Raw genomic sequence first — 27,065 nt, forward strand, 5'->3', positions numbered from 1 at the left:
CTGACGAGTTTTAATACGGCAACTCCTGGCACCCACCCACTACATTTGGTGTCAATACACCGCATTTGGCATCTGATACTACTACAGGGGATTCCTTTTGGTACTATTATGGATTAGTTCACACTTTCCATTATTTAGAGTCAATTTCCACTTTTCGTACCACACAGATACCGTATATTAACTAAATCATTTTGCAATCTTCAGATCATCTGATGACTTTACAAGACAATAAATGACAGCATCATCTGCAGACAATCTAAGAGTGCTACTCAGATTGTCTCCTAAATAGTTTATGACTTTATGCAGATCAGGAACAGCAGAGAACCTGTAACACTTCCTTGCAGAACACCAGATATTACTTCTGTCTTACTCTATGACTTTCCATCAATTACTATGACTGTGACCTTTATGACGCAGAACCACGAATCTAGTTGCACGACTGAGTAAATAGCCCATTGACATGAAATTTGATTACAAGTCGTTTGCGAGGTACAGTGTCAAAAGCTGCAGGACTAATCCTACAACAGAAACAGGATGGAATTTGGAAGCCTACTGGTTTATTTTTGAAGACTTTTCCCTCGTCCATAACACCTACTCAGCTAATGATGGGGAACTTCTCGATATTTAAATAGCAATAAAATAGTTCAAATAGCTACCTGACAGAAGAAAATTTTATACAGATCATATGCCAATAACTTACGCATTCAAAAAGAAGAATGAAAAGGTTTCATCATTGCAAGTCGATTGTTTCCAGTATATTTCTCAGTTCACAAGTGATTTGCATTGTGTGTCTGGCACAGAAAACAAACTGGCTAGTGATTTGTCAAGGCCGGAAGATTTAGAGATGATAGACTATGATGAAAAAGGTATTTCACCAAAGAAACAGGAAGAACTTCAACATATGTAGTCAAGTTGCAGCACTTAACAGAAATTTAATGAGTTTAATACTCTTGATCAATTAAGACTTCCGTGTGACTTCTCATCTGAAACCATTTCTCCATATATTTCCAAACAATTTAGGACCACAGTTTTTAAGCATTACTATAACATGGTTAATTCAAGTGTGATATCTTGAGTAAAGCTATCATTCAGATTTGCCTTGCAAAACCTGAAGGATAGTCAACAATCGATTAAGGCATATACAGCCTCTCAGAAGAGCAAAACTGCAAGGTATACTAAAGCACTAACTGGAAAATTTCCCATTGTCAGTGAACGTTTTCACATGGTACCTGTTGATCTAGTGAGACGTCTACCACACTCCAATGGATTTATTTACTGTTTAATTTGTACTGATAGACTCACCACCTGTACAAAATCTGTCCCCCTTCGAAACACTGAAGCGAAGACCGTAGCAACAGCCTTTAATTCTTTGATTATCAGATTTGGAACACCACAGCAGATGGCAACAGAGCAAGGAAAACAGTATCAATCTAGTATATTCTGAACCTTAAAAATATTTGTGGGTGTAAACTGACTAAAAATAGTGCATAAACCCCACAGACTAATGGAAAAATTGGAAGATTTAACCATACATTGAAGAGTACTTGGCTTGCTTTGCTCCTTCTGAAGTGAAAGAAAGTCTACAACAGTAGAAATGCTGTATGGTACTACATTGAAATTGCTGGGAAACTACTTCCAATAACTTGATGTATCAATTAACACTGGCCTTCCAACTTTCATAATTTAACTGAAGAAAAGAATGAATCACATGAATTCTTCCGAGTATTCCTGTATGGCCAAAGAAACTCCTTTTATCCATAAGAATCTTGAAAACACAAGTCATGTGTTTATTAGAATTGATAAGTTAAAGCCTGGGCTCTCACAGCTATATATGAAGGTCCTTATGAAGTGATTCAATATTTATCCAAGTACTTCACTACCAAGATTAAACATAAACTAATCAACAGTTTCATTGATTGAAGCTACCCTTCTTTCTTCCTGATAAGGAATGTGTGTACCCAAAACCATAAATCCACTACTAGCTGACCAGAATATGAAGTGTTCCCAAGAACCCCAGAAAGTTACATTGAGTTACACCCACACTGAGTGTGGAGTGATGTGGGGATATATAATAAATGTACATTGTGACTAAAAAGAAAATTATTTATTTCAAGGAGTCCAAACTGAATGTTCTCTTGTAAGTGCAAGGACAGTAAAAGGGGAGTTGCGAAATAAAGTGTTGTAGTCTAAAATGGTGTTTGGTTTAGTTAACATTTCAAAGTAAATATCTCTCTCTCTCTCTCTCTCTCTCTCTCTCTCTCTCTCTCACACACACACACACACACCAAAAGATTTCATGTTTAAGCACCTTACTTTCTTGATAATTCCATATTTTCGTTATGTTAATAGTTATGATTTAATTCAATATGGGACCATAGCTATAACGTGGAAACACTTGTTATTCATCCTGCTTGTCTTATAGTTAGGCCAACGATAAGCAATGTGCCTTTCTTGTTATTGCAACTCTAAGTACAATGGCATATTGCATGAGTCAGTCAACTTGAAATTGGTTGTTGCTTCCCAGATAGCCTTACTATTTCTCACAAACTGTGTTGGTGCTTAAACCAATGCATTTAAATTTCCACAATAAGTGTTTACTGAAGATCTTAAGATAGGTGTCTTGGGTGCCCTTTAATGGAAAATATAAGACCTTAATAAAACACATATTTTATTTAGACAGTTACAGATTCAACAACAAACAGATAAATTACAGCTGTTATGTAATAAAATGCACGCACGTGCGCACACACACACACACACACACACACACACACACACACACACACACACACACACACACACACTTTCAAAGATTTACATGTCCACAGACACTGTACAACCATTCAATGACGGATCACAGATATTTAATCAAAAAGATTGATTCTAGTAATCAACTAAATTTGAAACTAAAAGATATATCTACTGTTTATCACAGGCTTGGAAAAAAAATACTTTTCTCACAAAATAAAAAATTGGAAAGAATACACAGAAAGTAAATGTAAGTATCTATGTGTACCACTTACAGGAACAAAAAAACTGTCATCTCCCTGTTCTTTCCTAAAAGTTTTCAGGCATAAATCTTGTTCTCATTTCACAAATAAGTGCATTAAATACATCATACATATTAGATGCCATTTAACACAATGTAAAACACTTCACATAAATAGCAGAATATCTTCACTATACTGATGACCATTTCTTGTTTTAATTGAAAATAAATTTTCTGCAGTATACTAACATTCAATCCTCCAGTAAGTATTTCTACTTTTCAATGATGTAACTTGTGTGAGTAAATGAGCACAGAAAAACAAAAATTTCTGCAACCATTATACCATTTCAAGACGACAATTATCATATGACAACTGATGGTTGAGCAACAAGAACATTTAAGATAGTATTACAACTATAAATTAACTTATTAATAGTTTTCACTGCTGCTCAATTTGTGAATAACAATCTAAAACCTTATATGGATGATGACAAGTAATGGTTCTGGAAGCAAGTCACATCTGGCCTGTTTACTGCTAAAAACATGTTACGATTCATGCAGTAAAATATTTGTTGCGCTGTTGATGTCATTGTTCGCACTTCGCAAAGCACTCAGAACTCTTGTTCGTTCAAATCCCATCTCAACTAGTGTTTGGACTTGTTCTTCTGACGGCTGAACATTGTTCTCTGAAATGATGCCAATCGTTGTTATAAGAATTTAATGTGTTTTGAACATAAAAACTCCTTGAACCACTGATATTTACAAAAAAACCATAACAAAATCATTACTATAAAATAATAACAGGCAAACACATATACCCACCTTCAGGTACAGCATTTGGTCGCCTATTTCTGAGGAAACCTCCAAATAATGTTCCATTTTCCTGTGGCCAATAGTTGTCAGGTCCAACCAAGGTTTCAGCAAAGCCCTGACCCTGCTACAGAAAAAGGGATGCAACTGATCATGACCAGCATATTTACACTTATTATAATATGTAAAGCTAATTTTTATCATCCATTTAGCTTCATTCTAAAAAATCAGTAATAACCCTAGATTTTCTTCACAGAAGCACCCTAAATACACTCCTGGAAATGGAAAAAAGAACACATTGACACCGGTGTGTCAGACCCACCATACTTGCTCCGGACACTGCGAGAGGGCTGTACAAGCAATGATCACACGCACGGCACAGCGGACACACCAGGAACCGCGGTGTTGGCCGTCGAATGGCGCTAGCTGCGCAGCATTTGTGCACCGCCGCCGTCAGTGTCAGCCAGTTTGCCGTGGCATACGGAGCTCCATCGCAGTCTTTAACACTGGTAGCATGCCGCGACAGCGTGGACGTGAACCGTATGTGCAGTTGACGGACTTTGAGCGAGGGCGTATAGTGGGCATGCGGGAGGCCGGGTGGACGTACCGCCGAATTGCTCAACACGTGGGGCGTGAGGTCTCCACAGTACATCGATGTTGTCGCCAGTGGTCGGCGGAAGGTGCACGTGCCCGTCGACCTGGGACCGGACCGCAGCGACGCACGGATGCACGCCAAGACCGTAGGATCCTACGCAGTGCCGTAGGGGACCGCACCGCCACTTCCCAGCAAATTAGGGACACTGTTGCTCCTGGGGTATCGGCGAGGACCATTCGCAACCGTCTCCATGAAGCTGGGCTACGGTCCCGCACACCGTTAGGCCGTCTTCCGCTCACGCCCCAACATCGTGCAGCCCGCCTCCAGTGGTGTCGCGACAGGCGTGAATGGAGGGACGAATGGAGACGTGTCGTCTTCAGCAATGAGAGTCGCTTCTGCCTTGGTGCCAATGATGGTCGTATGCGTGTTTGGCGCCGTGCAGGTGAGCGCCACAATCAGGACTGCATACGACCGAGGCACACAGGGCCAACACCCGGCATCATGGTGTGGGGAGCGATCTCCTACACTGGCCGTACACCACTGGTGATCGTCGAGGGGACACTGAAGAGTGCACGGTACATCCAAACCGTCATCGAACCCATCGTTCTACCATTCCTAGACCGGCAATGGAACTTGCTGTTCCAACAGGACAATGCACGTCCGCATGTATCCCGTGCCACCCAACGTGCTCTAGAAGGTGTAAGTCAACTACCCTGGCCAGCAAGATCTCCGGATCTGTCCCCCATTGAGCATGTTTGGGACTGGATGAAGCGTCGTCTCACGCGGTCTGCACGTCCAGCACGAACGCTGGTCCAACTGAGGTGCCAGGTGGAAATGGCATGGCAAGCCGTTCCACAGGACTACATCCAGCATCTCTACGATCGTCTCCATGGGAGAATAGCAGCCTGCATTGCTGCAAAAGGTGGATATACACTGTACTAGTTCCGACATTGTGCATGCTCTGTTGCCTGTGTCTATGTGCCTGTGGTTCTGTCAGTGTGATCATGTGATGTATCTGACCCCAGGAATGTGTCAATAAAGTTTCCCCTTCCTGGGACAATGAATTCACGGTGTTCTTATTTCAATTTCCAGGAGTGTATAAAGCACAACTAACATAAAAAAGCTGAAGCATGTCTTGACATACTAAACACAGACTGTTACTATTGTTGTTATAAAAAAATCTGACATTTCAGTAGTACAGAAACATGATAAATATGTTTAGGCAATGTGTGAAATGGAATGTGGCATGGCTATCTGCCATACATTTGTTATATAGAAAATAACACTAATAATATGTCAGTGATCAGCTTTTCATTTGCACATTATCACGTGAAGATTATTTTTACTCCTTTGTTAATGGAGAATTGTTTTTGCTCTAATTACTACCTCACATAGAAAAATCACAAACTGGTTGCAAGAACATGGCAATGCGTAAGCTAATATAATATTTTTGCTATTTGTACACAGTTATGATTTCTGATAACACTGGCAGTGAAACCAGAATGTTCACATAGCGCGTGGGGCATAGACGGAACAAATTACAAAAACAGTGTTTAAATTATGAGTTGTGAATAACGGAATGTAATGATGAAAGTGTTGCTGCAGCAATGATGTCATAGATGAACGAACAGCAAGAAAGGTGCAATCGAACTACATCTGAAGCAGATATATCAAAAAATCTCATTATAAGAGGAATTAAGATAGAAAATGCTTTTCACATGACAAAGTAGGTCACTTATCAACAAACTATATGGCAGATTTGGTTAGTTTTATGCAAGAAAAAGGGCCATGATCAAACAAGTGCCCCAGCATATGCAAAATAAAGGTATGTGCTATGTTGTCCACTTGCACAAAATCAACAGGAAGTTCAAGATATTGCAGATGCATAAATACTTAAAGTTTTAATGGTGAGATACATCAATTTTTTCTGTATATATAAACAAACTCGACTGTGGTGAGTGGTACACTGTCAATAGTGGGACACATCACATCACACAACACAACGGAACATCAAATTGATTTGTACACCATGTATCAGCCATTTAAAACTCTAACATGGACAGTGCCAGAGATGTACAAACTGAAAGATTTGATAAGGGTTGAATTTATGCACAGGTTTTCAATGGACAGAGTAATATTTTGAAGATAATTGGTTTTGTCAGGTGGATATTTTAACTTTTTTCTGTTAAGAAATCTGCACAAAAAGAGTAGATGAAATAATTAAAAGAATGGCAAGTCATTTTTATTTTTCAAAAACAATATTGCAATTGCTTTTTCTGCATCCAGTGGTTGAAACGAGCTTTATAGTCTGGCTGCGAAGGTTGTTAGTCAAGGAAAGTCTTGTGTTGTACCTGAAACTCATCATACAAAGATTGTATGATAAAATGAGTCATCACAATAAATGCTATGTGCACCAGTTTTTGAAGGCTTGTGGTATAAAGACATTGATTGATAGCAGCTTTTGTGAGGAGAGTGTACATGGTGGTAAACATCAGTGGATCAAGTTTGGTGAAAAGTGTAGAATCCCACTAAACATGGTGAATTAGTTTATGCAGATGTTTGTGGACCAATACAAGTAAATTATTTGCAAAGTCATCAATACTTTGCTGTTTTTAAGAATGATTTTCCCAGTTTTACAAAACTATACCTTTTGCAACTCTGTTTATTAAAACGACAAAGGCTAAAGCTGGAGTTTCTGTGAAAGAATTATGTACATATGTTGGCAATGAGTTCCATAATGAAGATGTACATAGGTTTTCTGGCTCAAAACTGGACCGAAAAATTCAATTACTGCACTATATACTTCTCAGCAGAACGGAATCCTGTGTATGATGGCACATTTTTGGTTCTGGTTTGTTGTAGACTTCCCAAAAGTATTATGGAGGAAGTAATTCTGCCTGCAACACAATGTTGCACAATGGAATAGTTGGTGCAGAAATAAAAATTTATTTACAAATAACACGGACATTTCAAAATGGTGTGAGTCTGCCAGCAATGGAATGGTGACGTAGCCGAATTTCAACTTGGGAGGGCTGAAGTACAAACAAGCTGGGAACTCACATCATCAGATTTTGTGAGATAGAAGACCAGAGCAAGAGATTCAGCACTCTGACAACAGTGTGTAACAGAGAGAATGTGCTATTATAATGCAGCTAAATGTAGTAACTTCAGAGATGTTACAAGAACACCTTCAGTATGCAAATATTACATAAAGGAACACATTGAAAACCTGAAGTTAAACACTTGACCAGCTGAGAGTGCCGTCAGGCTCAGGAAAGGGGAGCACATTTGGTCACAAGAGAATTGGGAGAGGGTGTGGGGGGAGGAGATCAAGTCATTGCCTCCGCTCTCCTCAGGCTCGTTCTCAGAGTTAGGCCATCTCATCTGTGGTGGAAGACCAGCCCTATGAAACCACGCTCTTGTGAATGCTGCCAGCTTGGAGTCCCCTTCTGCAAATCCAAAGCCATCCGCCCCTGGAGGGGACTTCCGTTCTGCAGGTCACAGTCCTGCCAGTCACAAAACTGACTGAGGACGAGGGCCAGGACGATCTTCCATGGATGAAGAACCAATCTGCCCACCTGCAAGCTGTTCAACTTAGATGCTGGGAACCTGTGTCACCATCCCTGGGGCAGTACAAGCACCACCCTTACAAGCTGCATGCTGGGACCATCACTTGGGCCGTCCATGTTGCTGCTAGGGCTTCTGCCTACACGCCATCTCAACAACTGACAATAGGGGCTTGCAAATATGTGGGGACGAGCCTAAGTGCAGCTTCACTCCTCCAGAGTGCTGAGGCTCTGCCGCATGCACAACCATATCAGGCTGCGGGACACACGGACTGCATCCTCTTGCGAAGGGGTTGCAGCACTGACTGCAGGCAATGCTAGGATCTGAGACTGATAGTTCCCTTGCAGGAAGCAAAGATTAGGGCCATGGGCAGGTTTGTGAGAGGTATTTCAGCACATATATTGTGAAGGGTAAGGATGAAGAATTCTAGGGATTTGTCCTCAGCTACCAAAATTTCCACTTAGTTTAAGGAAACAGATTGCAACCCAAAGAGAGAGTGACCAAGGTATTTTCTCCTCTTGACATTAAATACTACAGCTGTGGACAGCAGGCCACATGAAGAGGCAATGTTGCCAACCACAGGGTGTTGAATGTGGTCAGGTTGGACATAATTTGTGCGATTGCAAAAACAATAAATTACAATAAGAAGCAGCTTGAGTCAAATGCAAAAGGGACTGCCTTAACTGTCAAAGGTCATTTCCAATAAAACAGTACACTGCAAGGATGAGTGCAGAGGCAGACTGTTACTTGATCAGCACAGTAGGGAATAAGGAACATAAATTCTTGGTCAACACAGGTGCCTAAGTATCATTTGTATGGACAACTCAGGTAGGAAGAAACTTCAGTCTCCATGATGTAGGTTATGTGAAGTGGGTAACAATGAGGTAGAATCCTTTGGGACAATCCTGCTCACTTTTAGCATTGGGGCTGGAAAGTTTAAGAAGCATATGGAGGTATTACCACATGCTGGTGAGGGCTCTGTGCAATTCTCAGACTCTTTATTAATAAACATTGCACAAAAATTAATCTTTTGTGGACTATGATAGAACTTTATGAAACTTTGTTTCCGTTAGGGGAGAAGACTGCTAGTTAAACAATGTACCAAGGTGTGCCTGTCATGTAGGCAGTACCAGCTAAACCTGTACATGTGCACTAAAGGTTAATTTGCAGGATAATCTATCAGCAGGTACAGGAAAATTGTTCAGAGTTGTGATTTGTAGAACCACTGATGTGCAATAAAGAGATAGGTAAAATTATTTAATTGGATAGATAGCGGTGGCAGAACACACACATAAAAGACTGTTGTAATTGGCAAGCTTTTGGAGCCAGTGGCTCCTTCTTCAGGCATAAGGAAGAAGGGTGATGGAATAAGACTGGAGAGGTCTAGCAAAAGGGGTAGATATTGGGGAAGTCACCCAGAGCCGCAGATTAGGGGAGACTTACTTTCTTTCCCATTCTGTACGGTGAGTCTCCACTGATCCACAGTACTGGGTGACTTTCCCAAAATCTACCTCTTTTCCTAGACCTCTTCAGTCCTTTCCCTTCCTCTTCAACCCTTCTGCCTGAAGGAGGAGCCACTGGCTCCAAAAGCTTGCAAATTACAACAGTCTTATGTGTATGTTCTGCCACCACTTGGTGAGTAGATTTTCTATCTATCCAATTAAATAGTTCATCTAAAAACAAAGATGATGTGACTTACCGAACGAAAGTGCTGGCAGGTCGATAGACACACAAACAAACACAAACATACACACGAAACTCAAGCTTTCGCAACAAACGGTTGCTTCATCAGGCAAGAGGGAAGGAGAGGGAAAGACGAAAGGATGTGGGTTTTAAGGGAGAGGGTAAGGAGTCATTCCAATCCCGGGAGCGGAAAGACTTACCTTAGGGGAAAAAAGGACGGGTATACACTCGCGCGCACACACACACACACACACACACACACACACACACACACACATATATCCATCCACACATATACAGACACAAGCAGACATTTGTAAAGGCAAAGAGTTTGGGCAGAGATGTCAGTCGAGGCAGAAGTACAGAGGCAAAGATGTTGAAAGACACGTGAGGTATGAGCGGCGGCAAATTGAAATTAGCGGAGATTGAGGCCTGGCAGATAACGAGAAGAGAGGATATGCTGAAGGGCAAGTTCCCATCTCCGGAGTTCTGACAAGTTGGTGTTAGTGGGAAGTATCCAGATAACCCAGACGGTGTAACACTGTGCCAGGATGTGCTGGCCGTGCACCAAGGCATGTTTAGCCACAGGGTGATCCTCATTACCAACAAACACTGTCTGCCTGTGTCCATTCATGCGAATGGACAGTTTGTTGCTGGTCATTCCCACATAGAAAGCTTCACAGTGTAGGCAGGTCAGTTGGTAAATCCCGTGGGTGCTTTCACACATGGCTCTGCCTTTGATCTTGTACACCTTCCGGGTTACAGGACTGGAATAGGTGGTGGTGGGAGGATGCATGGGACAGGTTTTACACCGGGGGCGGTTACAAGGGTAGGAGCCAGAGGGTAGGGACGGTCGTTTGGGGATTTCATAAGGATGAACTAAGAGGTTACGAAGGTTAGGTGGATGGCGGAAAGACACTCTTGGTGGAGTGGGGAGGATTTCATGAAGGATGGATCTCATTTCAGGGCAGGATTTGAGGAAGTCGTATCCCTGCTGGAGAGCCGCATTCAGAGTCTGATCCAGTTCCGGAAAGTATCCTGTCACAAGTGGGGCACTTTTGGGGTTCTTATGTGGGAGGTTCTGGGTTTGAGGAGATGAGGAAGTGGCTCTGGTTATTTGCTTCTGTACCAGGTCGGGAGGGTAGTTGCGGGATGCGAAAGCTGTTTCAGGTTGTTGGTGTAATGGTTCAGGGATTCCGGACTGGAGCAGATTCGTTTGCCACGAAGACCTAGGCTGTAGGGAAGGGACCGTTTGATGTGGAATGGGTGGCAGCTGTCATAATGGAGGTACTGTTGCTTGTTGGTGGGTTTGATGTGGACGGACGTGTGAAGCTGGCCATTGGACAGGTGGAGGTCAACGTCAAGGAAAGTGGCATGGGATTTGGAGTAGGACCAGGTGAATCTGATGGAACCAAAGGAGTTGAGGTTGGAGAGGAAATTCTGGAGTTGTTCTTCACTGCGAGTCCAGATCATGAAGATTTCATCAATAAATCTGTACCAAACTTTGGGTTGGCAGGCCTGGGTAACCAAGGCTTCCTCTAAGCGACCCATGAATAGGTTGGCGTACGAGGGGGCCATCCTGGTACCCATGGCTGTTCCCTTTAATTGTTGGTATGTCTGGCCTTCGAAAGTGAAGTTGTGGGTCAGGATGAAGCTGGCTAAGGTAATGAGGAAAGAGGTTTTTGGTAGGGTGGCAGGTGATCGGCATGAAAGGAAGTGCTCCATCGCAGCGAGGCCCTGGACGTGTGGAATATTTGTGTATTGCCCTCACCCACCTAATCCTTCACCTACACATCAACTCCCATTGCCCTCACCCACCTAATCCTTCACCTACACATCAACTCCAAACATGCCTTCGCCCTAGCCAGATTACACTCCCATATTTTATTTTCTCAGGCTTGCCCTAGTGCGTAAGAACCCATACAGTGTCCCAAAGCAATTAACAATCGCTAATGGTGGAATTCACTGAACACCAGTTGGCTGATGGAATCACTGAGGACAGTGATAGTCCCTGGAGTCCAAACATGGTCAATGTGCCCAAAAGTCACCGGATGGTACCAAAAAATATAGGCTCTGTTGTGGTTTTTGTTTCTCCAATGCAGAAACTGTCAGCAATGCATATCCCATCGCAAACGTCATGGGGACAGCCGACAATCTGGATCAACGCAAATACATTTTTGACTACAGATTTGAAGAGTGGCTACCACCAGCTTGAAGCAGTTCCAGAAGACCAGCCAGACAGCTTTTTCCACACCTTGTGGACATTATCATTATCACAGAATGCCATGTGGACTAAAAAATGCACAGGCTACATTTTGGGGACTCTCAGATGGACCACTTCATGGATTGAAGCCTAGGAAATGCGGGGTGTATCTTGATGACGTAACTGTATTTGCAAAGAATATGGAAAAAATGTGAAACAACTGGAAGAAGTCTTTAAGGGGAGCCAGAACGATGAAAATAACAAAATTAACGTTTTTTTGGTTTCTTTCATTATAAAATTATTTGGAGTTTTCTGAATAAAACAAATCAAGTTTCACCCTTCTAAGTGAATCCTAAGTGTGTTTTTTATTGCTCCTAAGTGTGTTTTTTATTGCTGCAAAGTGTATGGCTTGCGTTGAATTGGCAAGGGCAGTGCTGCAGGGACAATTTTACGTGGAATTATGAACTTGCCAAAACCACCAACCAAGTTTGGATTTTATAATAAATTGGTGGGATTTTCTGCTGAAGATGGTGCTCAAGAAATAATGAAGAAAGCAGTTGAAGAAGCTGTAACAGATAATGGGAATTGTAGAGATTTAACTGTTGCTTTAGATGGATCATGGCAACATAGAGGTCACAAATCTCTAAATGGAGTTTTGACAGCTACCAGAGGAGACTGTTGCAAAGTAACTGATGTTGCTATTATCTCAAAACATTGTAGATGTAACAGCAATACCAAGGACGAATATAGTGAAAGTTGTGAAGCAAATTTTCACGGCACGAGTGGAGTGATGGAAGCACAGGGAGTGAAAACAATTTTTTCCAGATCACAGGAGTGGTATAATGTATGATACACTAACTATCTAGGTGATGGTGATTCTAAGGAATATAAAGTTGTAGAGGAACTCAAACCTTATGGTAATGAAATTCACATTAAAAAGCAGGAGTGCATTGGACATGTGCAGAAGTGCATGGGAGCTCACTTGCGCAAACTAAAGCAGACATTAGGACCCCACAAGATTAGTGATGTCAGACCCTTGGAGGAAGAGGAAGATTGACAGAGGAAGCTATTGATAGATTACAGAGGTATTATGGGTGTGCAATTAGGCAAAATACAAGAAGCATTGAGCACATGAGGAGAGCAGTATGGAAATTACTTTTTCATACTGCATCAACAAATAAGCACCCACAACATGCACTGTGCCCCACAGGCGATGACTCGTGTAAATACCAATCAGGAAAGGAATATGCCCATAAAAACAGTTTGCCAAATGCTGTAATTGATGTAATTAAGCCCATTTGAGATTTATCACAGCCAAGTTTATTGGATAAGTGTTTACATGGGAAAACACAAAATCCCAATGAAAATGTAAGTAATTTAATTTGGATTAGGATTCCCAGAGGAAAACATTGCACTTTGAAGTGTAGGACACAGTGGCAACAAACAATGAAGGAAACATTATCAAATGTGATGTGCTGAAACGTTTAGGTTTCCAACCAGGACAACAACATTTCCACAATGCGCCTAATTGATGAAGAAAGACTAAGAGGTGCAGGAAGAAGAGACAAAAGCCTACAACATGCAGCAAAACGGAAGAAAAGACCAGTGAAAAGGAAACTAACACTGGAAAAAGAAGAGGATGCTGATAATCCATCATATGTGGCAGGAATGTATTAAAAAACTTGGGAAGCCATTTCTCGTAAACTTTAAAATTTTCATCTTTGAGGAATATTTTCTCAAAAACTGCTAACAGTTTATAAACAATATTGTTTACTTCTTTTCCTTCATTTTTATTGTAAAAAAATATTATATAATTCAAGCATTATAGAAGAAAAAGTGCAAAATGTTAGAGAAAAAATAAGCATCTGTTTAAAAAAACTGTAAAACAAAAACCAATAAATATTTCTTAACATGGCATTATAACTTTGTAGAGAAATATTCACTGAACATGTAGTCCAAATTTCAGAGCAATATGTTTAATGGTTTTAGAAAAAATGTTCCTTCTATTTGCTAAAATTAACATGGAGGAGATGGATCATTCCGGCTCCCCTTGAATACGGCAGGATGCTGGTAAGAGTCATTTCATTCAAACAGAAGTAAACTTTCTAGGACAAATAATTAGCAAGGAACAAATAAAGACTCCTCTACATTTAATATCAACAATTCGTGACTTTGTACCACCACAGACCACAAAACACTTAAAATCTGTTTTGGTCTCTTTAATAACTGATGGAAATTCGTAAGAGATTTTGCACGAATTGCCAAGCTTTTGAAACATCTATTAAGGAAAGGAGCTAAATTTGAGTGGTCAGTAGTGTGGCCAGTCACATTCGAGAAATAGAAGCATGCTTTAGTATATAGGCCCGTATTTGTATTTCCTATCTTCGAACAAGAGTTCATCCTATTCTGCGATGCAAGCAATAGGGCAGTGGGATGTGTTTTGAGCCAAATCAGGGATAATACGGAACACCCAGTGGCTTGTGCATTAGGACAGTTGAATAAAGCAGAACAACTATTCAGCAGTAGAAAGAGATGTTAATTGTTATTTATGGTAAAATGTAAATGTCGTGTGACTAGGGCCATCCATTGGGTAGACCGTTCGCCAGGTGCAAGTCTTCCGATTTGATGCCACTTCGGTGACTTGCGCATTGATTGGGATGAAATGATGATGATTAGGAGAACACAACACCCAGTCCCTGAGCGGAGAAAATCTCCGACCCAGCCGGGAATCAAACCCGGGCCCTTCGGATTGACATTCTACTGCACTGACCACTCAGCTACTGGGGCGGACGTTATTTATGGTGTTACCTACATTCACTGTTACTTGTATGGACAAACGTAGTCACTGATCATACTTCCATTGGGAAGTGGCTCCTGTGACAGAGAGGCCCTTCCTGTGAATTAAAACAGTGGGCTTTGAAATTAAGTGAGTTTAATTATGAGGTAGTGCATAAACCTAGCAAAACACACAATCACGCAGACATGTTCAGTAAAAAAATTGGACCTCTGCAGACACTAGGCAAAAGCTTGGTTAGAATGGCAGAAAGCGCAAGCAACGGACATAGACGGACAAGCTTTTAGGTCACAGCCAAAGTTTGTAGCACATGGCAGTTTTCAGTGATAAAGTACGAAGTGTGGACCATGCGTAGTGGTTCCCGCATTGTTCGGAAACAAAGTTTTGCAACAGGCTCTTGACCACTTGTTGGCAAGTCATGGAGGCCAAAGGACAACAGACAGAAGTGCAGCAGAAAAGTTTCATGGAGAACCAGAACGCAAGATGTTGACTAATATGTGAAAGACTGTGTGCCATTCACGTCAAGAGCAAATTTAAGTCACCAATGCATACCCCACTGCAAAGGTTACAGGACGTGACAAAGCATTTTGAAATGCTTGGTTTAGATATTCTTGGGCCTTTTAAAACAACAGCAGGTGGTAACAAGTACATTCTAATGATTATGGATCATTTTTCCCAGTTCATGACAATGATAGCAATTCCGGATCAGCAAGCAACAATACTTGTAAATGTGATGCTTAATAATTGGATACTAACATTTTTATAAAATGAATAGTTGCTACTCACCATATAGCAGAGATGCTGAATCACAGATAGGCAGAACTAAAACACCGTCAGAAAGTGAGCTTTCAGCCACCGGCCCAAACTAGCCCCAACAGATACTGTTCTCGTGCATGCGTGTGTGTGTAGTCAATTTCCGAGATAAAGGTCCTTAGTCTGAAAGCTCGCTTTCTGACAGTCTTTTAGTTGTGCCTATCTGCAATTCAGCATCTGCGCTATATGGTGAGTAGCAACTATCCTTTTCATAGTGTAACGTTACATTCCACCCTGGATTTTCCACTGTTTAATTTTGGATACTAACATATGGTGTTCTTGATACTATAATTACAGATCAGAGTACAAATTTTATGAAGCATTGTGTTGCCTGCTTTGTATCCAAAAACTTTGCACTAGTCCTTTCCATCCACAAGCAAATCACCATACTGAACTGGTTTACCACACAATTTCTAAGATAAACCATTATGTGAATAGTGAACATGATAACTGGGATACATATTCACAATATGTACTCTCAGCATATAATTCAAAATCACAAAGCAGTACAGGCTTTTCACGTTATGAGTTTGTATACGGTAGAAAGACACCACCCTCTTTCGAAATTGTGAAACTTAAATTAGATGCCAATGATAAATCAGTGAATAAATTCACAAAACGGATTAGAGAAATTGGTAGAAGGTCAAATGAGCAAATACAAAATGCACTCTAGCATCAAGAAAAGACAGGGAACCAATGAAGAAATTGCCACAATATTGAGTATGTCAGTGGGGTTTGATAACTAATCCATACAAATAATAATAATAATAATAATAATAATAATAATAATATTAATTAGATACCACATCAAGCAATAGGGATTACATCACCAGTGAATCTGAAGGTAAAGTTCCCAACAAAAACATTGTTTATTCATGTAGGCCAAGTCAAACCCTTCAGTGGAGCGGTGGGTGCTCTGCCAACAGATTTCAAAACAACACGTGGTATGCAATAAAGACTTTAGGAAGTTGAAGAAGTAGTAGTTAAAACTACACAGGATTCACAATTACATACCATATGCTTTAAGACCATGTGGTTAGTTTCCATTTATTGATTGTGTACCGGTGTTTTCATTTCAACCATTGGGGTTTGTATTGTTTCATTCTGTTTTTTTTTTTTTTTTTCTTCCCTCTCTCTCTCTCTTCCATGCTAGGTCATTTAACGAGTTTGTACTGTGTGGTATTCAGTAGTATTTTGTTATGCACCGAAGCTTTAGGAAGGAGGGAAGGAAAATGATGGGGAATTCCTTTCTCTCATGTGGTGTGCCAGCACAGGTGGCCAACAAGAATACAGTAATTTTGCTGCTCCTTCAGCTTGTAGGGAGTGGAATAGGAGGTGAATAGCGGAACCAACTCAGGGGCAAGTTAACAGTATTTTACGGCATCAGTTGTCTATGTGTGAACAGATGGAGCCTCACTATATGCATCACTGCGTTTTCTGGTAGAATGCTTAGATTCCCAGTATCAATGTTTCATTACAAACCCTTACCAGTGATTTGGAGCACAGCAGGAAAATAGATACAAGTTTGCACTAGTGCAAAAATCAATTTCAGAGAATAGAGAAACATATGCACTGATGTCCAGAGAAAAGTTATGGACTGCCTGCTGATCTGGACTGACATGCGCGCATGAGAGGTAGCATTGTACCTAGGAAAATTCTAAGCACCAGAACGTCCTAAGGAAGATAACCCTTACCCACATTTCCAAGGAATGGGAGTACATTGGATTATTCGTTATATGTTCTGGTGATCATATTTCTGAAATGATACAAAAAAGGAAAGCTATGGGATATGTCCAAAATGTAGTTAAACAGTGGAATCTTAACAAATGCAATGGTTTGCAATATAACCGGAACAACTTTTCGCTCAGCTGCAACAGTTTCAGGTATACCAGTAATAAAGTTGACACACCCTTTGCTGTTTTAGCCACAGAAGCAATTACAGGTACTGCCAGCCCAAAACCTAACATTTTATATCATTTGCTCAATAGACCAATTAACAGCATCATAGAAGGGGCGTATTTCTGCAGAACACGTTGTCACCTGGTATAAAACCTCTGAACACCTCAGGCTCATTCTCAGAGTTAGGCCATTTCATTTGCAATGAAAGACTAGTTCTATTAAGGGGAGACGGAAGGCAAGTGGGCTTTAAAAATTCGATTTTTAGATTTCAGCATATTTGAAATGCCTGGTCTTTCCTATGTGAAACATATTTTGTTTTATATAAACACAACAATTTGTTCGTGAGATATGATGGTTTTCCTGACGCTCTGTGCAATCTGGCATTTAAATTCCACACCTTCCTTTTTGTGCCATGCAGATATAATACACAGCATTCTTTTACTCCTTGTATATTATTTCGTGCTTCTATTGTTTTACTGCTTCAATGTTTCCTACCCTGTATCTACTAGCGATACTTGTTTTTCCAATTGTGTTTGTTATTGTTTTCGAGTGCTAATGGTTGTACTGAGTGAAGTTTGCTGTGAGTGAAGTATGTGTTGATTTGTATTTTCTTTGGTTCCACGTGTTTTCATAGAAGTCCGCGAATAGGAAATCCTCGCCTAAACCAAAATTCAGAGGAAATAAATACGTAAAGGTAAATGAGGCTAGTGGGTCGAAGGAAAATCAGCACATCAAGAAAGAAACTGCAGTGTCTTCAAGGCATTTCCTCCCCGTCAGCTTGTGGAGATGAACATTCGTTTGGAAATATTATGGTGAACCTTAGCATGCTCTATTATTTCATTTCCAAAAATACTGTGTGCAGAATATGTGGTGGGGACATATCTTTGGGTGAGAACCGGCGTCTTCGTAAAGGAATTGTGTCAAACCTGGCATTGAGTTGTACAAAACGTGGTGCAGTTGCTACAACAATGACATCAAAAATGGCAAATAATAATTTATATGAGAACAACATAAGGCTAGTTTATGATCTCAGATCTACGAGTAAAGGGATGGAGGTCGGCAAACACTTGTGTGCATTACTTGACATTCCAAATCCTCCTGCAAAATTTATAACTTACAATAATGTTATTGGTACTGCTGTTGCTGAAGTTTGTAACATCTCAATGAAGGAAGCAGCTGAAGAAGTACTCAAGGAAAGTGATGACAGTGAAAGCGGTGATATTTGTGCATGTTTTGACGGCAGCTGACAGAAACGTGGACACACTTCACTAAATGGTTTTGTGGCAGCTAAATCATTTGATACCAGAATAAAGAGATTCTAAGCAAGTACTATAAAACTTGTGGCAGTGGAACTGAGAAAGAGCATGAACATAACTGTCAGATGAATTATACTGGTCCAATTGGTGGGATGGAAGTAGCACTAGTTCTCAGGATTTTTAATCGTTCAGTGACAAAAAGAGGTGTCAAATACACACAGTATTTAGGGGACAGTGACAGCAAGGCTTATGACCGGGTACGTGCAGAACAACCCTATGATCCTAATGTCACAATTTCTAAATTAGAGTGCATTGGGCATGTCCAGAAGAGAATGGGATCCAGGATTAGAAGATTATTGAAAGAAAAGTCAAAAATAATACAGGAAGATGGTAAGAAGATAGATGGTAAATGTTGAAATAGATAGATTACAGAATTATTATGGCTTGGCCACAAGAAGAAATGTAGGGACTTTAGAAAACAGGAAAAAAGCTGTATGGGCTATCCTTTTCCATAAGCTTTCCACATATGAAAATCCAGTGCAAGGTCTTTGCCTGTATGATCCTGACACTTTGTGCAAATACAGGAGAAGTGCCAGATATGACCACAAACATTCTTTACCTGCATCAGAAATGAATGGAATTAAACTCATATTTAGAACCCTTTGTAAAGATACCTTGTTGAAGAAATGTTTTCATGGAAAAACCCAAAATCTAAATGAATGTGTGGAGTCTGTCATTTGGAACCGGTTACTGAAAACTGTATTTGTTTGGCTTACAATCCTCACATTTGGTGTTTATGATGGTACTTTATGCTTCAATGATGGTGTAAATAGAAAACTGGATGTTTTATAATTATTGGGCATAAAATATAGTGGAAATACTGCAAAAGCCTTGATGCAAATAGATAAAGAGACAATCCGCAAAGCACAAAAGAAGTCATACAGAAAGGAAGAGGGACCAAAAGAAGAAAAGAAGACCAGTATGATTCAGATGATGCTCAGTATGGTGCAGGAAAATAATAGTGGTAAGTAATTCTCATCAATAACTAGACTAGAATTGCAATATTGAACATTAAATGGATTTTTCTCAAAACTACCTTTTTTTTTACTTTCAGGTACCATTGTTTGATAAACTAATGGGGTTAGAAACATGAAATTTGGTCAATTTGTACTGCAGATGGTAATAAGTTATTACATGTAAACTGAGAACCACCAACCAATCAGAAACTGTTTTATAATAATTAATGTACAAAAAAAGTTAAGTTTTACTAGTGAAAGAATAAAATTTTTTTTGTTCAAAACCATAAAAGGTATTATGTTCATTTTACTTGTAAAGTGAGGCATATATGTTATGTATATGCAGTAAATGTTAAATCTTTAAAAGGATACATGGTAAGTTATGATGACTGTGGGTTTCATGTTCATTTTTTCTGGAAAAGGTGTACCTGTGTATGCAGATATGAAAAATTCAACTGCAAACAATTATAGAAACCTCTGACTCAAACAGTCTAAAAGGCTTCTAGATATGTCAGATATATACGGAAAGGAAGATGTTGCAGAAAACGAACATCTATTAATGTTGATTTTGAGGAGGACAGTCAACTTTGCTGTATGAATCAAGATGTAGTTATAAGCAATGAAAATGTTAGTGACCATTTGTATGACACTGAAAGAGAGCAACTCTGAAGCAGGAAATGAACTTTAAGTAATACACAATTTATGTCAATGGTGAAATTTGGAGAAACCCTCATGTTACTGTGAGGATTCAACACATTAACCAAGAATAGTGGTTCTCTGTGAGATTCCAATGAATTATAAATAAGAAGTGAGATGGAAAATTCTGAAGAAAGCAATGGAGAAAGAAAAAAATTCGCAGAAGAAAAATAAAACATAAGAACTAGTTTTTACAACTAAAACAAATAGGGTGATCAAAAATCAAAGGGATTTTGCTGTAAAATTAAATGTACATAAGGAAGCAGTTTGATACACAAGGCTCAATTGGTTGCAAAAGGATAAATACAATGATTTGGAATATATTACATTGATACATTTAGCCCTGCAGCAAGATTTGCAATGCTGAGAGCCCTGCTGAGTGTTGCAATTCAATGTGATTGGTATATAAGGCAATATGATGTAAAGACATTGATTGACAATGGTAATTTGAAGCAGGAAATTTAGATGTCAATTACTGAAGAGTCTGTATGATTTAAAGCAAACCTTACTATGCAGGTACAAATTTCTTGTTACATATCTTAGTGAACATGATTTATGGGAGAGATGTTCGGATCCATGTGTGTTCTATAGTGAGGGTCTGGCACTACTGTTTAGTGATGGATTGGTTGTGGGCTCTACTGATGCAACAGCTAAACCTGTTGAACAGTTGGCTGAATGTTTGTGGGTCACTGAGGATGGTGTTGGTTGTTTTCTGGGCTTACAAATCAAGAAGTCTGACAGCTGTATTCATTAAAGCACTTTTATCTTTGAAGGTTGTCGACTGATGTTATAGAACATCTTAGTTCGTTGTGTTGTGTTGCGTTGTGTTGGCTATACTTTGGACATTTGACGGGTTTTCCAATATTGTCATACTTTTCAGGTTTTAAAATAAATGTTTTAGTTTATAAATGGCCTATTGTGTTTTACCAATGACTTCAAGGGATCTTTCTTGGATCGCCAGATCTGAAACTGAATTTTTAAAAGTTCTTCCCTGTAACTGCTCTAAAGTGTTTCCGTTTCAATTTTACTCTTTTTAACTGGAAGAATAATAAAATTGTAGAAGCAAATGTAGCTCTTAGTTCCCTATTACTACAGACCAATGAAGCTAAATGAACTATGTTGAAGCTGTTGCACCATTAAAGCTATAAAAAAGCTTCTGATGGTGACATGCTATCAGGTAAATGTCTACAGAGATCTCCTAGTCCTCCTCCTCCACCAACACCAACATTCTGGATAATGGTATCTACAGTATGACTAGCAGCTGAACAAGTTTGTATGGCCATATGAAGCCAGTTTTTTCCAGTTCATTTACCATCACTAATTACCGTTTCTTGATTTAACGAAACCACTACTGAAATGAATGTGGAAAGTGGTTTCTCAATCTCGGTAAGATGTAAAGATGAAAATACACGTGCATCCAATGCCCTCTAAATTCTAGCAATATACTCTAAAATTACTAGCAGTATTATTCTATTTTATTCCAAGCAGTTGGTGATACCATCTACGACTCTGGTCATAGATGTCGGCACCTATGATGAGAAATATGATATATGGAAAACAAGCAAATTCAGAACTAATACTACTGCCACCAACAAAATCTCCTGGAATACATGGTGAACTGCCACATCATTTTAGGAGATGTATACCCATTGTAAGAGAACTTTAAGAACCTTTTGTTTGGAGATGTTCGGATTCTTGGGAAAGTCTATACCATTACATTTACTCCAGTGCAAGAAGATTGGTTAAATACATGTCTGAGAGAATGAGTTCTACAGACAGAAGGATGTAAAGTTACCCTGCAAAGTTCTGTAACTTTTAGTCAAACATCTCTTGGCATGTTCAACAGGAATTCCACATCATGTTTGAAGAAAATCAGAAATTCACCATATAATAATACTCTATAATCTTCCAAGAATAGCTTTAAAATTCAAAATATTAGGCCATCTAACATACTATGTATGCATGTAAGGTCACTGTAAATAGACGCATCACTCTCTACCCAGAAATTGCATCACAGTTGTACTCGTACAATCTCTGATCTCAAAACAGATAGAGAAACACCCTTCTCTCTCTCTCTCTCTCTCTCTCTCTCTCTCTCACTCACTCACTCACTCACTCACTCACACTCACACAAGAAATCTTGAACATTCTGAATGCTGCTGACGTGGCTGGCCCAACTTGAACTGCTCAGATGCTGGCCCAACAGTCTTCAGCACCGAAGTGTGAAATGATGGGTTTGATATAGCTGCACATCACAGTCCTGTCCAGCCCAGCACAGTCAGGTGCATAGTGTGAATCCGTCTAATGTTGTTTGTGAAATCTATAGAACCTTAAGTGAACCTCATCTTTCCTGTGAATAGGTACTTGACGACTTACAGTGGCAATCAACCAGAGCAGTTGCAAAAGGGTGAGTATTTGATGTCTCTATGCACATGTAACATACCATGCAGAATATGCACCTTTTGCAAACTTGATAGCATAACTGCTGGATCAGTTGCACAATTTAGCTCACACCAATGGTTGCTGGAATGGAACACTCATCCACAATTGACATCACCCCACTGATGGGCTAAAATTACAAATTATAGCAAAAAAGTATAACATAAGAATCATTTGACGGCATCAATGTTCGAAAAAAAATAGTCTTTACAATTAAGATCTGGCACACAGTCCAGTTTGCTGGGGTTTGCAAATCACGTAAGATTTTTTAAAATAATTACATGTACCGGCAATAGTTATCTAAGTTACACACCCCAACAGCCATATCAAAAATAGCAATAAATTATCAGAACAAGTGGTGATTTGTGTCTCAAGAGTCTATCTTCTTTGGCCATTGTGGTCTAACAGATAGAGCACTAGATTCCAGTTCTCAAGGTCTCAGGTTCAATCTCGGGTGGGAGCGGGGTTTTTACCTCGTTCCATTCCCTCTAGGACAGCTCAACGTCCACTAAGCCAGCTCTCAAATTGCGTACTGAGGATCTTTTGGGGTAAACGAGGGCTGAGGTGATGTGCTCACTGCCCTTTGCTTCCTAGTTCCATAGCAAATTGAAGGCTGTGTTCTATCTGCAGTCATGACAGAAAGACAATTCACGGACTGAGTGCAACAGACTTTTCAAGTTTCTGAATTGTGTCACATCATTGGGACAAAGTTCATCAAAAGCTATTTCCGAAGACTTAGTGTACTTCAGTAAAACTGAGTTAAAGCTTGACAGAACTCACAACTGCTGTATTTCTTAATGGCTTACAGTCGGTATTTCATACACAATAACGATTTCAAGAGGCAACACAAATGTGCAATTATGAAAGCCCTCCAGTTTAGCGAAACTGCATTTTTCCCCAAGAAACTCGTGAAGTAAATGACAAAGTATTCAGACTATTTTTAGTCAGTAGTGTGACACCAACAGGTTGACAATATGTTCATTGCATGTCACCAAACACAGGAAGAATTAGCAATCAAAAATTGTGTTAATACCATCTACACCCACAGCCCTTGAAAACTGATCTGCTGTCTAGAGCTAATGTCTTTGGTTGATTAATAGCTCCTGACAGCAACACCATTATGAAAATTCTGGGAATACAGAGTAAATATGTTGCCTTAAAGTATCAGAAAATTAGCCTGTGCATACCAGTAGAGAGACAATAAAACACATTTAACATAAATAACTTGAAGTATCTGTTTATGACATCCAAGCAGCAGTTGATAAATTACCAAATGAATTGTATGCAGCCTTCTCTGTGTTACAGCTTCACTAACCTGTCTCCTGAACTCCCTTGCTCTGTTGAGAAGCATCTGCTGCTCCAAAATCTCCATCTGCTGAGCTCTTTGGATTTCCAGTGTTGCTCCGATTGCTCCCTCCTGTGGTGCTCCAGAACGAAGTATCCAGCCAAAAGACTTGTTACTAATTTGTGCCACACATTTTGGTATTTTCAACCATTTTCTCAAATATACCACATTGTAACGGTACATTAAACCTGCAGCCTGAAAAATAATAAACACACCTACTGTACCATTGTGTAAGTAAATGGAAAAAACTATTCTACTACGAAGGTTTGTCATGAGACACACCATTCATCAAAACACCTCTCAGGGAAGGGAAGGGAAGGGTAGGGGAGGGTAGGGGAGGGGAGGGGAGGGGAGGGGAGGGGAGGGAGACTTCAAGTAACACTTCCCAAAAGATACATGGAAGTAGCAAAAAACAGACTTCTTTTTTCTCATCTCTGGAGCGACATGCTCGGACGAACTTTCATGGAACAACAAGTTACAATAAGATAAATCTGCCATCTGGTGGTCAACTCCTGAATTAATGGCAGTCAATTCGAAAGTCAGGGCGAGTTTTTTTTACCCACATGGGATTTACTCCTAACTACCTTACGACAACAACAGATTGCTAAATTGTAATTACTTCTGGTGAAAGATCAATCCCCAACATACAGAGTAAGTACAAAGTCTTGCCCTGGTTATAACAATTTATTACAGAATAACAGTTTGACATAATAATTTACATTTGATGCCATTACATAGGTTAGTGTTACTAATTTTTTTAAGACCACTTACAGTAGTAAACCTCATCATGTGCTCCCTTGGTAGCACAGAATATGTCAAGGTGGTATTCCAGTTCCTGCCAGGTGTTTCGTAACATGTGTTCTGTCGCAATACCCACAGCAGCTTGTATCCTAGCCTTCAGTTCGATGAAGACTCTGTCCTTGATATAGTCCCAGAAAAAAAAAAGTCAAGGGGTGTAATGTCTGGAGAGCGAGGTGGCCAGGGTGTTGGACCGTTCCTTCCAGTCCACTGATCCGGGAGTGTTTCATCCAGGAAATCATGCACTATCAAAGCCCAGTGGGGGGGAGGGGTGCTCCATCTTGCTGGTAAAGTATCGTATCCATGGTTGTTACTGTTGCAACTGTGGGGCAATGAACTGTTGCAAAACAGTCTAAGTAAATGTTAGCGGCAATGGATTTATCAGCAAAATCAGCAAATAGAAACGGTCCAAAAAGCTTGTTATGCGTTAGGCCGCACCAAACATTCACTTTTTCACTGTCTCGCTGTAACTGTACAGTAGACTGAACCCCATATATGGACATTATGCCTATTTACCATTACACTGACATGAAAGGTGCATTCATCGGTAAAGCATATGCAATTTAAGTAATCATTAGCACCATCTATCCTGTTGAGAATCTCAGTTGCAAATTCAGCACATCATTCGGTTGCACGGCCTGCACAATTTGCACTTCATAAGCATACAACCTAAGCCTTTAATGAAGAACCTTCACCACACTTGCTTGCGGTAATTGAAGTTCACGTGATGCTTGATGAGTTTATTTAGACGGACTCCGTTGAAACGATTGCCGAACACAACCAACAGTTGCATCACTCACACGAGGCCTACCACTTCAAGGACGATCTTCAACACTGCTTGTTTCATTACACTTTGTATACCATTGCTTTATTGATTTAACGTCAGGAGGTCTGCGTCCATAAGAAGCTCGAAATTTATGCTGAACACTGATGGGCGATTTCGTTTCGTGAAACCAGAGCACATATTGCACGCCATTTCGCCAGCAACTAATGTGACCTAACAGACCACATCGGTGTTGTGGAGCACTAATGCCATCTATTGGTCAGAACTAGTAACACTAACCTATGTAACGGCATCAAAAGTAACTTACTGTGTCAAACAGTTATTCTGTTATAAATTTTTATAATCAGGGCAAGACTTTCTGCTCACCCTGTATATTCCTTCAAACAGTACATGTCTAATCTGAAATGCTCTTTTATACATATTCATCAATTTGTATCTCTTCCAAGTCAATCTTAAATCAGTGACTATTTCTTATCACTTTTACATTCAAATTCTGTCATTCAATATAATGTTGGGTACAATCTTCTCAGAATACTGGAATTTTAGTTTTCCACCCTTCAACTATATAGCAAACCGTCCCTTCCCACCATTAACAGCTGATACAGCTGAAAAAATCTCAAAATCTAAGTAAACTTCACTTCCACTAATTACTTAGGAAGCTTGAAAATATTAAAACTACAAATTGCAGATAAAACCTAAAAGCCATTCTGGAATTTCTCACTAAAACATCTGAATTCACTACAAAGAATTGAAACATACTCTCAGAACTTTACAAATATCCTGTTATAATAGTTGCAGTTAACCACAGACATCGAAGTCCACCCATACCAATGGACACAGTATACAACTGAGGAAAATTTCATCCTTTAATTCAATATTTAGGTAAGGTACTTGACAAATACAGAAGTTGCCCAAATTAGGTATCATAAAACACACACACACACACACACACACACACACACACACACACACACACACACACACAAAATCTCTATACTCACTATTCCACATACTGCAGAAATTCCGTTTGCAAATGACGAGGAACAAAGTTGTAATCCAAGTAGATATGTCAGAGTTTTTCCAGTAATAGGTATTCCAAGAATATGAGTCTGTGCAACACGAGGGACATCAAAGAAGAAGCTCACAAACAATGGAAATATCAGGCCATACCTAGAAGAGATTTCTGCATGTTACAAAATAGTAACAGTTCTCAAATCAGTAAATTAAACAAATGCAGCTATAGTTCAATCAGAATAACAAAGTGACTTACAGCTAGCTAGCTAGCTACCTTAGCAACACCCAATCAGAGCAGGAGTTTAGTCACATCTTTTGTTCTGTGAACAGTTGTCTATCTTATACATAAACTGAAGGTGGAGGG

General features: G+C 39.9%; 1 protein-coding gene across 2 annotated transcripts in view; it reads right to left on the reverse strand.

Moving 5' to 3' along the window:
• Window positions 1-2,651: 2,651 nt before the first annotated feature.
• Window positions 2,652-27,065, reverse strand: part of LOC126234621 (uncharacterized) — a 55,665-nt gene continuing 31,251 nt past the window's right edge. Inside the window, exons 5-8 of one of the 2 annotated variants that reach the window (XM_049943350.1) lie at window positions 26,689-26,857; window positions 24,076-24,300; window positions 3,812-3,923; window positions 2,652-3,675 (exon numbers count right to left, since the gene is read on the reverse strand). In XM_049943350.1, the coding sequence (XP_049799307.1) occupies window positions 3,536-3,675; window positions 3,812-3,923; window positions 24,076-24,300; window positions 26,689-26,857 (646 nt within the window). In that variant the 3' untranslated portion in view covers window positions 2,652-3,535. Of the gene's footprint in view, window positions 3,676-3,811; window positions 3,927-24,075; window positions 24,301-26,688; window positions 26,858-27,065 lie in introns of both variants that reach the window. The other variant, XM_049943349.1, reaches the window with a different exon arrangement.

The sequence above is a fragment of the Schistocerca nitens genome, chromosome 2 (assembly GCF_023898315.1).
Source record: "Schistocerca nitens isolate TAMUIC-IGC-003100 chromosome 2, iqSchNite1.1, whole genome shotgun sequence".
Lineage (NCBI taxonomy): Eukaryota > Metazoa > Arthropoda > Insecta > Orthoptera > Acrididae > Schistocerca > Schistocerca nitens.